This window comes from Miniopterus schreibersii, assembly GCF_964146895.1.
Source record: "Miniopterus schreibersii genome assembly, chromosome: 15".
In the NCBI taxonomy this organism is placed as follows: Eukaryota; Metazoa; Chordata; class Mammalia; order Chiroptera; family Miniopteridae; genus Miniopterus; species Miniopterus schreibersii.
In genome coordinates, this window is record NC_138115.1 from 50,625,209 (window position 1) to 50,637,939 (window position 12,731).

The 12,731-nt window shown below is 57.4% G+C and overlaps 1 protein-coding gene across 1 annotated transcript; it reads right to left on the minus strand.

Moving 5' to 3' along the window:
• Nucleotides 1–514: 514 nt before the first annotated feature.
• On the minus strand, nt 515–12,363 carry CAMKV (CaM kinase like vesicle associated). Its single transcript, XM_081159200.1, has 11 exons — nt 12,181–12,363; nt 4,706–4,814; nt 4,486–4,617; nt 4,247–4,321; nt 3,919–4,057; nt 3,681–3,801; nt 3,464–3,539; nt 3,231–3,367; nt 2,993–3,071; nt 2,693–2,780; nt 515–2,418 (listed from the first exon to the last, which is right to left on the minus strand). The coding sequence occupies exons 2-11, from the start codon at nt 4,798–4,800 to the stop codon at nt 1,864–1,866; spliced, it is 1,497 nt and encodes a 498-aa protein (XP_081015326.1). The 5' UTR covers nt 4,801–4,814; nt 12,181–12,363; the 3' UTR covers nt 515–1,863.
• Between the last annotated feature and the right edge of the window lie 368 nt (nt 12,364–12,731).

A 12,731-nucleotide genomic window follows, 5' to 3' on the forward strand; every position in this document is an offset into this window, starting at 1 on the left:
AGCCCCACAATACAAAGCTGGTTTGTCTGCCTGAAGTAGACTCAGCGAATCCTTGGGGCCTATGCGGAAAGCACAAGTGTTGTTCCCGGGAAGAAAGATCAACGCAAAGGGGAGCATAGAACCTTTGTGCAATGCCCACCCTGTGCCCTCTCCCCAACCCAGGGAAGCCCGCTTTGGCTATAGGAAAGGTCTCTCCCTAAGGTAGTTGATGCGTTCTAGATCAATGCCTAAGTTAGACAAAGACTCCTTGTTAAATAGGACTTGTCGTGACAGCAGCCCAGAGATTATTCCTTGGCACAAGTCCTGCACAGGACCCATCATCCATATGGATTACCACAGTCCCAAGGAACCCGTCACCACCATCAGTAACACACTCGTGAGGATGCTTGCACTTTCTACCCAAGCAAGCCACGTGGCATTAAACACAGGCCGCCACCTCTTAACCAGCTTCCAGCCTCTCCCCTCCCCACTGCCTTCCAGGGGCCCCTCCCCAGTAAGACAGAGGAAGCAAAGGTGAGAGGGTGGCCAGAGGCTTTGGCAGGGTGACATTTATTTGCCAGGTTCAGCAGGCACAGTTAGCCCACTGATCTTCAAACACCAGAGCAGACCCACAGGCATGCAGGGAGAAGGGCAGGACCGCCCGCCACCAGAGTGCTGAGCAAGGGCCGGGACCAGAGTGGCTGCCTGCCCAGGCTGTGGTGGGGTCTGACAAAGGGCACCTGCCAGGAGCCTCCATCAGGAAACTAGGGAGTCTTATTCCACTTCCTCATCCCAGCAAAGGAACTCAGCACGGCTCAGAGGCACCTGGGCCTCTCTCTAAGCCCCGATAGAAGGGGCAGTGGGTCAGACATAACAGAGGCTCCTCTCTTTTTTGTTGTTGAAATGGGAGAGAGAAAATCTGCCCGTGAAGGGCATACCCCCAAATCAGACTGTGGGACACTGCCATGCAGCAGGCCCCCGGGATGGAGAAGACTGTAAACTGATCTGGAGGGTGGCCATCTGGGAAGGGCCAGGGGACATCAGCCCTTCCTGTTTGGCTAATGGTAAGGACCCAGCGAGGCTGGTGCACTAGGTGCTGGGCCTGCACTGTCCTCCCAGTTCTCATTGCCACATACTTTCTTCTCCTTCCCCGTACAGGCTCATGGACTCAGGGCACAGGGCAACCCACTGCAGGACCCAGGAGGCAGGAAATAGCACAAGGGTCTTGGGAGGGGCTTCCCAGGGACAAAGATGGAAGCTTCTACCCTCCTCACTCGTTTTCATTTCTGAGGACCCCCACAGCTACCAAGCAGTGCCCCAGCCATACGACCAGTCTTGTCTTAAAGCATACTGCTCCAGATTTTTGCATTCTCTATACTGGCCTGTGTCCACTCCTAGAGTAGCCCACATACCACAGGCACATACCTTCATGTGTAGAAGCCTAAGACCGCTGACAGGGCCTCGCTGGAGGACCAGCTCTCAGGGCAAGGCCACCCAAGTTTAGGGCCTGGGAGAGAATGGGACCTGCAGGGCCTGCCTGGGGGGGATTGTGAGGCAGAAGGGAAGGGGAGCAGGGACCTCCTGAGTATCCCTAGAGCAGCATCCCACAGGAACAAAACTGGTGAAGCTAGCGAAAGACAGAAAAGCCACGAGGAATCCATGCAGGGGCTGGGGCCAGTCCTGCCTCTGGCTTTCCCACCACTCACACACATACACACAGGAGATGAGACTGCTCTCCCGTGGCCCCCAGACATGCCCCACATTGAGAGGCAGAGGCTGGGAGGGGAGCGAGGGCATCATGCCAGTGACTCTATGTACAGTGAAAAGCCCCTCATCCACTCTCCCACCCTCCTTCCCGCCCCCGCCCCCCACCAGCCTGCCCACTCAGCTGGTCTCCTCCCTCCGAGCCTCGGCAGAGCCAGCAGCCTCTTCCCCTTTACTAGTGGGTGGAGCCTGGCCTGTTGGGCCCCCTGGGGCTATGCTGTCCGGCTGGGCCAAAGCCGGCTCAGGGGTGGCACTGTTTTGGCTGGTGGGCACAGTGCTCTCTTCCGTGGCTGGTGTGGCTCTCCCATCAGTGGCTGGAGTAGCGCTCCTGTCAGTGGCTGGGGTGACGCTCCCATCGGTGGCTGGGGTCATGCTCCCATCGGTGGCTGGGGTGACACTCCCATCGGTGGCTGGGGTGACACTCCCATCTGTGGCTGGGGTGGCACTACGGTCTGCAGGGACTACACTATCACTCTTTGCAGCAAGAGCAGCATCACCTGCTGTGGCTGAAGTGGCACTGCCCCCAAGAGCTGGGGCAGCTCCACTTGCAGCTGTGGCCCCGCCTGCAGCCCCAGGAGTGGCAGTGTCTGTGGCTGGGGCAGACTGGGCTGCAGCTGTGCTGGACTGCTCTGGCGCCCGGAGCCGTTTCATGAGAGTGGTCACTCGGACAGCTTTCTGAAGGGAGGGTAGTGAGAGAGGCTTAGAGTGAGGCTTAACAGAAGCTGAATCCATCCCTCAGCAAAGGCCAAACCCAGACCACCCCATAGTGCCCCTGGCTGCCTCTGGTCACCCAGGGCTGGGCACCCAGCTGCTCGGCACACCCACTGAAGTAAGCGGCTATAGCTACACTGCGGGTGGAGAGAAGCCTGTGTGTGATGCAGGCAAGAAGCTGTGGCTGCCAGAGGAACACTTGGGATCGTTCCAGGAAAGCGAGCCATCTATGCCTTACCTTCCACTTAGCCCTGGCAAAGTTCTTTTCAATCTGGGCACAGACACCATCCTTGATGTTCTTATCAGAGGCAGCATTGCCAGAAATCCTGAAAAGGGTACAAATGTGTCGGATCTTAAGTACGGCCTTCATGGAGACTCTGCCCAGCCCTTTTCCTTGTAAGATCCAGGGATTTCCAGGCAGACCTCCTGAGCTCTGGCTGCTCCCAAACCCCCACCCAAGGCCTCAGGATGGGGGCTTCGAGGCGTGAGAAGGACAGAGGCCCAGCCTCTCCTCCCGTCTTCCTTGGGCCCTGCTCACCACTCGTGGGAGATGGCCTCTTCTGCGGTGATCCGCTGATCTTGCTCCACCTCCATCAGCCTTGTGACCAGGTCTTTGGCTGGGGACAAAGCCAGGGAGAGGCTAGGCATGGCACCCATCTCACTGTCTAGAGGTGATGGATGGGCTGGGGGGTCGGAGCAGAGTCCAGCAGAGGAGGCTGATGACAGGTCCCCCGCACCAGCCCTTCACTCCGCCCAGATGCTGGGCGCCTCCTCACCCGCCTGTGAAATGTCATCCCAGTACGGAGAGTCGAATTCATAGTCGCCAGCCAGGATCTTGCGGAAGAGATTCTTGTCATGGTTCTCATAGTCGTCTTCCTCCACCTCCTCATAGAAAGGTGGGTTCCCCGAAAGCCTGCATGAGAGCCCAAGGGCAACGTCACCCAGGAGGCCGTGGGCGCAGGCCCTCCCCCACCCGGCTGTAAGCCTCTTGGTTCGCCCGTCCACTCACAGGATGTACATGATGACTCCGATGGCCCAGCAGTCCACAGGGCGCCCATACCGCTGCCGGCCGACCACCTCCGGGGCTGCGGGTACAGTTCCGACTGGCTGGTCAGTATCGGGCCTGCCAGGCCTGGTACCACTCACACCCACTTCCTGGGGACTTCCTCCCTACCCAGAGCCACTGAAGGCCATCCCCCCCCGCCACTGCCCCCCCTTCTGCTTGCCCAGGTACTCGGGGGTCCCACAGGGCTCCTTGATGAGGCCATTCTCTAGCTTAGCCAGGTGGAAGTCGCTGATGACAATCTTGGAGTTCTTCAGCCTGTTGTAATAAACCAGGTTCTCCAGCTGTGGGTGGGCAGAAGACTCCATGAGGAGAGGACCTCAGAGGCTGGGCCGAGGCCCCAAAGCACTGCCCACCCAGGCCAGCTGCCAACTGACCCTTTGACTGGTTCCAGTCCTCACCTTGAGGTTCCTGTGCACGATCTTGAGCGAGTGCAGGTAGGCCACGGCCTCCAGGACCTGCCGCACCACGTTGCTCGTGTCTCGTTCCGAGTAGTAGCCCTGGTCCAGGATCCAGTCAAACACCTCCCTCCCCGTGGCCCTGAGGGACACCAGCCCCTGAGCGCGGCGTGGGCAGGACCGGGGGTGGGGCAGGAGCACTTGGGCAGGCTACCTACACCAGGTAGCTGGCTGGGCAAGGAACAAAGACTGGGACCCCAAGGGTCCAAGAAAGGGGCTTTCCCTGGCTGTAGAGGGTGGAAGGATCCTGGGACCCCAGGCCCACACTCACAGCTCCAGGAAGATGAAGTACTCCTTGCGGGTCACAAAGACATCCACCAGTTGCAAGATGTTGGGGTGTTTCACCCTGGCAGCAGAGAGAAGAGCCAATAGTTAGGGCTGAGTGAACCACTCAGAGAGGCTCTGGCTGCCACTGTGGGCCACAGCACACTAACTGGCCAGAGGCCGGTAACGCTTGAGGCCCCTGCCCTGCTACCTGCCACCCTTCCCAGCCCCAGGCCTCACACTCACATCTTGAGGATGCCTATCTCGTTCTTGGCTGCCTTCCGCACCTTGCGGCCATCCCGCTTCTGGAACTTCTTGCAGGTGTGCAGCTTGCCTGTCGTCTTGTCCTTGGCCCGGAAGATCTCACAGAACTCCTCCCTGCAGCAGGCAGCCCGCTCAGCCCTGGCCTCAGCAAGTGCCGCACTCCAGTCCCCTTTCCCAGCCCTGCCCACAGACCGGCACTCACGTTTTGATGACCTGTCCCAAATCATATCTGTCAGTCACCTCTGACGGCTGGTTATAGTTCTTCTTGTCACCCAGAGTCACGCACCCAAACGGCATTGCCAGGCTCTGAGCTGTGGGCAGGACGGGGTCTGGCTCAGCTGTACCACTCCCCAGTTCTCCCCACTACACTCTGGGAGACCCAGGCTGGCTCAGGCCAAGCCAGAGGCAGAGTCTGAGGCAGGAAGGGCCAGAGGGTGAGGTCAGACTCAGACTCTACCCCTGCTTTTCTGGCCATACCTCCGGCCACTCAGCTTGGCTGCCTGAACTACAACAACCCCCACTTATGAAAAATGTATTAAATTGATAGATAAGGGAATCACTTTATAATATACACACTGAAAAGATTGATCAAATGATTTCTTTACATTTCAGCTATTTTACAGATGAAAAGGGCTGTAACTACCCACTCAGCTAGTCATCTCTGAAAATCTGATGATACCAAGTGTTGGCAAAGAGGAGAGAACATGAGCACTGCTGGTGGAGGGCAAGTCTCCCCTTTGGACACCAGTTTGCTAAAACTATAGAAGTCAAATAAATCCTCTGAACCAGCAATTGCACTGCCAAATAAATGCCCTACAGAAATGCATATATTTGTGCATCAGGATACTCATACAAGAATGCTCACAGGTCCAATATTCATGATTGCCAAAAACTAGACACAGCCCGAATATCCATCAACATTGTGATATTGTGTATGTACTGTGATATGATCACACAACATCATATTACACAACAATGGAAATGACATAACTATAGCTACACCCAACCACAAGGTGAAGCTCAAACAGTGTGGAGTGAAAAAGACACAAATAAATATATATACTGATTATATAATCTATAATCAATGTTACATAGAATTGATGTAAAGCTCAAAACAGGCAGAACTAACCTATGCTGTTTAAGGATATAAACATACTGGCAAAACTACAAAGAAATGCTAGGAAATAAACACCCCGAGTCCTTCTAAGAGAAAGAAAGGAGCTGTGATTGAGTCAGTACACCTGGAGGATTCTGTTGGGCCTGTTTCTGAACCTAAGTGGTGGTTTCACAGCTTTATAATAATTTGTAAAAATGTACATAAAAGTTTTGGCACATTCCTAAATTTTGTTATATTTCACAATAAAAAATGTTAATAAAAATTATGGCCGCCCAGCCCTGGCCAAGTTGCTCAGTTGGTTAGAGCATCATCCCAATGCGCCAAGGTTGTGGGTTCGATCCTCAGTCAGGACACATACAAGAATCAACCAATGAATGCATCAGTACGTGGAACAACAAATCGATGTTTCTCTCTCCCTTCCTCTCTCTAAAATCAATTTTAAAAAATTATGGCCACCCAAACTAAAGAATACTTGGTAGTTATTAAAAAGAATAAAGTAGATTGCCAGGCCAGGCGTGGCTCAGCGGTTGAGCGTCGACCTAGGATCCAGGAGATTGCAGCTCGATTCCCGGTCAGGGCACATGCCGGGGTTGCGGGCTCAATCTCCAGTCGGGGGTGTGCAGGAGGCAGCCGAGCAATGACAACTCTCTCATCATTGATGTTTCTGTCTCTCTCTCTCTCCCTCTCTCTGAAAACAGTAAAGATATATTTCCTTAAAACAGAATAAAGTAGATTGAAATATGCTGCTGTGGATGGTCTCTGAGATTTGTCATGAAGTGAACAAGGAAGGAACAGAGTGGTGGGTAAAGGGTGCTTCTATCAGGGTAAATATTTTAAAGGTTTTTTTAAAAATACATCACTTCTTTTACTCTTTTTTTAAAAATGTTTTAATTGACTTTTTTAGACAAAGAGAAAGGGAGAGGGAGAGAGAGAGAAACATCGATCAGTTGCCTCTGCATGCACCCGACCAGGGATCAACCTGGCAACCCGGGTGTCGGCCCTGACTGGGAATCAAACTGGCAAACTTTAAATGCATGGGATGACACTCAACCAACTGAGCAACATCGACCGGGGCTAAACTTTTAAAGTTCATATAATCCTGTTCTGGAAGGACAATCAAGAAAGTAAGAATTCTCTTTGGGGCAAAGAATTGGTGTCAGAGGGGCAGGTTTATATCTTTTGTTCATGAACTTTCTGTTAGGATTTTTACTATGGTTACTTTTATTGACGTAATAAATACTGCATTCAGGCACAGTGCTAGGGAGATTCCTCAGAAGAAGAACTCCCATCCAGGTAGAGAAGTGAGGAAAGGCTCTGAGGAAGAAGCAGCTTAGGGCCAGGCCTTAGAGAAGAAGGATTTGCCAGGAGGCATGCAGGGGCAATGGTCTGGAAAACAAGGCAGGCCTGCCTAGTGCTCATTGCCAGGGCCCACAGGAGACCTGGGCAGTCAGGTCCAGGGCAGAGGCCCCTGGCCAGGGGTGTTCCAGGCACAAGAGTGACCACATGCAGCTGACTGCAGTGGGGTCCAGGCACTCTGGCTCCTGGGGCATGCCACCTGCAGTGCTCCATCTCCCAAAGGAAAGGCACTCATAGCCCTTGCTCAGACGTAAGTGTAGGGAGGAGAGTTGGTGACAGTGTTGGGACCTTTGCAGAGCTGACCCAGAGTCTTCCTCCATAATGCCTGGCCACCAGGGCTACAGCCAACTCTGCCCTGAGGCTGTAGTCCACCTGCTCTGGCTCTGCTGGCTGCTCACAGGGCCTGACTGGGGCCCTGACGACCTAGATGATCCCCTACCTGGAGTCACTCACAGCCACAGGGTAGTGAAGGGAGGAAGCCACCACCAGAGGAAGGAGCTTGGGTCAGAGGGACTCTGCCAGCTGGAATCAAAGGCCAGGACCCACACAAGCTCCATGGCCAGCCCTGGCTGCTGCTTGATTCCTCCCAGGCAGAGGCCACCCACTTCCCAGGGGTCACAGTCCTGCAAGTTCTCCCTCAAATTTGCCCTCAGCATCAGGGAACAGGTTCCATCATTCCCTCATCTGGGCTGTTTGGGCTCAGGGACTGCAAGGGGATTTCATCAGTGTGAGTTAAGCCAGGGCTTAAGCCATCTTGTGAGGGAGGCACTGCAGAGGTGAAAAGGAGAAGCTCTGAAGATCATCCCCGACTGCGTGTCTTTGCACCACAGTCCCAGCCCTGCTCCTGCGTCTGCCGGGGAGGAGCATGTGGCTGGAATCCCACTCTGACAGCTGACGGCAGAGGCACAGCCACCCACCCCTGCCGGCCACCCATCTCTGTGCCCTAACAATCGGGGAGGGGCTGCATCCGTCCCTCTGTGTGCAGGATTCCCTTCCCTGGCTGGAAGCGAGTCCGCAGGAGGGCTGGAAGGGACCTGTGTCTCAGCTCTGTGGCTTTGCCTACACCGTTCCCTCTGGCAGGAATGCCCTTCCCCCCAGTCTCCCAGCGGTATCCTATTTGTCACGCCAGAGTTATTTATACCATAAAAAAAAAACGGCAACTGCCTAAACATCCAACAGGTGACTTGCCAGCAACAACAGTGTCCACTCAGTGGCAGGAAATGTGGGCACTGCCCGTCTTGGCCTCCCTGTGGAGCAGCCTCCACCTGAGCCGGGTGCCGGCACCAGGGCTGAATCTCTTCTTTCACTGTGATTTCTGACAAGGTTGGTTGTGCAACAGATTGTCTAAAACAATCCTGATGCTCCAAACTCAAAATGGCCCTTCCCTGAAATCCCTTCGGCAACCTCCACCTTCCCCCACCCCGCCTCACGGCCCCCTGCTCTGAAAAACCGCGGCTGGGCTGGGAGGTTTTGTATATGCCTGTCCCTGATCTTGGCCCAGCTTCTGGCCATGCACACGCACTTGTGCCCACAGGGACCCAGGGCTGCTCTTGAGGTCTGTCTCCATCGCAGAAGCCCGGGCCTCTGCCCAGTCACACCAGCCTGAAGCCATGTCTTAGAGCCTCGTGCACAGGGAGAGACAGCTGCCTGCCCACTACCCAGGCTGCCCTGGTCCCGGTCAGTCGCTGCTTCTCCTCACCTAACTCTGCTCACTTGCTTCCACCCCCAACCTGGCCTCAGGGCGAAGAGAGAAGAAAGGGGGCCCTGTGGATTAGCGCCTTGGTCCCCTCCACCCCCACCATGCTGTCATCTGCCACCCACTGCCGCCGCCTGGGAGGCTGCTGGTGCACCAAGCCCCTAGCACCTGCCTGCAATAACGGGGGAGGGGGCTGGCCCCAGAGCTGGGAAAAACAGCCAACGGACAGCTTCAAGAACTGGAAGGCCAGGCAGAAAAGGCTTGTATTTCTCACCCCTGTGGCCCAGACAGCCCAGACTCAACACCCAACAGCAGGGAGCTCTCCTTCCAGCGACAGGGAACCAGGGTTCGGCCTCAGGTCCTCACTGGGACATGGGAGGGCACAGGAGCCCCAGAGCAGCCATTTCCTTAGAACGTGCCTTCTCCCATTCTCTGCAGAGCCGAATGGTGTGCACAGGGATTGCAGAGCCTGGCACTGGCACTGCCCTCCAGCTAGCTCTAAGGGAGCCTGAGGACCAAGCTCTGCTCAGTCTGACCCCTGGGCTCAGGCAGTGGAGCCTTAGGCAGCCCTGAGGAAGCTGCTGATTGCAGGTGACCCGCTAATAAAGGGTTCCCTAAGGGCCCTGCTGCAGGCTAAGGCAAGTCTGACCTAGGGAAAGCCAGAGTGAGACAGAGGCCAGCTCCAGAGGTCCAGAAGTCCCACATGGGAGTCCTGTCCCCTCCTTTTCACAAGGGTCAGCCTGGTTCAGGCCCCACCTTTCGTAGCAAGAAACAGAAGTTTCCTGCCACCCTGCTCCTCTGTATGTGGGGTTCCGCAGCTTACAGCAATCCTAGGAAGGCTAGGAGGGGCCCAGGAGGCCTCTAGCTACCTCCCAACAACTGTGGGCAACACCTCCCGATTTAGTGGCATCTGTGAACACCAGCCTGCAGGCACTCCCTTCCCTTCCCTGCTCTCCTGTCGGGGACTGGGGCTGGGCACAAGCCTTGCCGGGCCCACCGCTAAGGCCTCACCTGCGGGGCCAACGGAAATAGAGACCTCTCGCTCAGGGTCTGGTGTCTGGAGGTGGAGCCAAGCTTCTAGCCCACCATCCAGCTGCTTCAGGGAAAGGGCAGGGAGGTGTCCTAGCTCGGCCTCAGGCCCTAGCTAAACCACTGTCCATATTTCCTGCTGCTGACTCTCCCATCTAATGAGGGAGCATGGAGAGAGGGGCCTCTCCAGTCTCAGGGGTGGCATAGGGTTCGGTACTGCTTCTAGAAAGTTCAGTCCTCAACTGGCTGGCAGAGCCGAGGGGTCCCAATCTTTAAACCCCTGAAAGAAAATCCACTGGGTGCCCTGCTTCCTGGTGGGTGGAGGAGGGGAAATGCAGGGGAAGTCTCAGGGAGCAAAGGGTTGCTATGGTGATGGAAGTTTTAAAACAAGGGGAGGGGGAGGGGAAAGGTATTGGCCAAACCCCTCTCCAAGAATTCCTGAGGTTTGAGCCAGGTTCCTTCCCCTCCAGTTCGGTGACCCTGGTCCCTGTCAAGGATGGGGAGGTGGGGGTACCGAGAGACTTTTAAAAAGAGAGAGTGGGACAGGGACACAGAGAGACAAAGGCACAACCTGCAAAGGAAGGGAGCAAAGAGGGAGGCAATGGAGTGAAAAGGGAGCAGCCACAGGGTACACGAGGGGAAGGTGGGCAGGGGGTTCTGAAGGGGCCTATGGGTGCTCAGCAGAGCCCTAAGGCCTCCATGACCGTGTGCTCTGAACACCTGGGCTAGGAACTGCCCGGGTGCCTGGACCTTTGAGACTGAACTCTCCTGTGCCCCCCTAATTTGATGTGGGAGGCACAGCCTTACCCCCGGGGAACTGGCCAGCTGTTGCAGTCCCCTAAGTCAAAGCCATTCCTCAACCCCCTCCCTGTCATCACCCAGCTTAGGTAAGGCAAGTGCCACATGTGGAAGGTAGAGTGTGAGGGATGGAAATGAACCTTGGAGACCTGGCTGCTTGCTTTTACAGCCCCTCCTCTCAGCTGGCCCAGCTCTGCCAGGACTCCCCAGCCACACGCCTCCCCCCTCTGCTATCCTCTCCAGGCCTTGGGTCCCCAGGGCCCCTCTTGCAGCTCAGCCTAATTCTCTGCCACTGCTATCCCCCTCCCAACAGTGCATCCTGTCAGGGGAACCAGAAACAGCACCCTGAACAACCTAGAAACAGGATAACTGCACAGCCCCGCCTCCTCTTGCCTCAGTTTCCTTGGATGGAGATCACGGCCTCTGTGGCCAGGACATGGGCTGGAGAAGAGGGCCAGCTGCAGATATGGGAAAGCAGCCCATGACACCTGGGGGTCCACACACCCCAGGGCCTAGCCTGACACAGAGAGAAGTGGAGACACCAATATCCCAGTTGAGGAAACTGGGGCCCAGCAGGTGGCTAAAGCTGACAGGAATCAGCTGGGGGGGAGGGGTGTCTCCCTTGGTGGTCCTTGGAGGGCTCAAAGCCTGGGCCTTGGAGGAGGGTGGCGGTGGAGAGGCTGGACTGCTGCAGACTGAGCTTTGGGTGAGGGACAGAGGGCCTGCTCCCTGAGAGAGAATCTGTGGAGCAGGCTCTGCCTAGGAGGTGCGGACAAAAGCAGTTTGCAGAGCTGGGGGGGCTGGGAGAGCCTAGGGTCTCTGCCAAACGCCACAGGCTGGGGAGGGCAGAGGCGCACTGGCTCACTGTCCACCTCCCCCCAGCCCGGGGCCCCGCTTCCCACCGCGGGGCCACCCTGACCCCCTTCCCCAGTGCAGCTGACTCGCCCCCGCTGGCACAGCGACACACATGCGGGAGGCACACGTGTGAGCACCAAGCCCCGCACCTCCCGGCAGAAACATGTGCGTCCCCCACCCCCACCGCCCAGCGCCGGGTCGGAGCCCTGGACCCCCAGCTGAGCCCCACGTTGAGGCTTGGAAGCTAGATCTCGGCTCGGGGGCCTGCTGGTCCCCAGGGGCTTGGAGCCCCCTCCCCCCTTCCGGCAGCCCCGCCCAGCCCCCTCCAGGTTGTCGTCCATAAAAAAAAAAAAAAGACCACAAAAAACTCTCCGTTGTCATGGAAATTAGTGACTGCTTTGCGCGGGAGGGAGGCGGCCGGGGGTAGCTGGGAGGGGCTGGAGGCTCTGGGCGTCGGGAGGGACCGCTCTGCCCTCGGCCCCTACCCACCCCCACGGGGCGCCACGAAGGTCTGCGGGTTCATGTTTTCACAATTAGGAGCCTAGCGAGACGGGGGGACCGGGATACGCAGGGGGGAGGGGGGCCGGGTAGAGGAGATTCGCCTGGACTTGAGTCTCAGAGGCTTCCCCTGGGACCCCCCGAGCTGTCAGAGGTGGCAGGGAACTTTAGCTCAGCCCCGCACGCCGACCCCCAGGTCTGCAGAGCCCGCGTGCTCTGCCCGTGCCGGGGCCCCAAGTCCTCACGGGGTCCCCGCACGCTCGGCGTCCCGACCCTCGAGCCACAGACCCAATCCCCCAAGACCACGGCGTGCGTTCGGGGGACGCACCTGCAGCGCCGGCCGATCACGGGGAGGAAGCGACCGCGGGTTCAGCGGGGGCGCCGAGGGCTCCAGGGGCGGCGGGCAGAATCCGCTCCGGGCACGCGGGACAGACGCGGCGCCAGCTGCAGCCGCTCCGGCTCGCGAGCCTTCAGCATCTCCCGCCGCTCGCCTGCACCGATTTCGCATCCCGGGCCGGGGGCGGGCTGGGGGCGGGGCCTCCCGCAGCTGGCTCCGCCCCGGCCCTGGTGGAGCCTGAGTCCCACACTCCAAGGCCAGCGGGCACGGGTGGCACTGGCCTTCGGGCCGTGGGTAGGCTCTCAGAGTCTCCCTTAGGCCCTCGAACTGACTGGGCAGCAGAGATCAGAGGGGCCTTCTTGTGTCCGTTGCAGGGGCTGGGGAGTAGGAGGTGTGGGGAAAGCCTGAGCCCTGGAGCAGCACAGGACCCAAAGGGTGGAACCTGCTTGGAAGGACAAGTGGCAAGCTGCTCTACAGACTAGCATCCCCTAGCTGGGAGTAGTAAGCACATGGGGGGGGGGGGTGCCAGTGGCCAGTGAGGG

What these genes read in the sequence shown, in the direction of transcription:
- CAMKV (XM_081159200.1), bottom strand. Translation starts at nt 4,800, where the DNA reads ATGCCGTTTGGGTGCGTGACTCTGGGTGACAAGAAGAACTATAACCAG. An exon ending in TCGTGCACAGGAACCTCAAG is followed by an intron (nt 3,802 to 3,918) that starts GTGAGGACTGGA and finishes GCCCACCCACAG; the next exon opens with CTGGAGAACCTGGTTTATTA. An exon ending in GAGGCCATCTCCCACGAGTG is followed by an intron (nt 2,781 to 2,992) that starts GTGAGCAGGGCC and finishes TACCCTTTTCAG; the next exon opens with GATTTCTGGCAATGCTGCCT.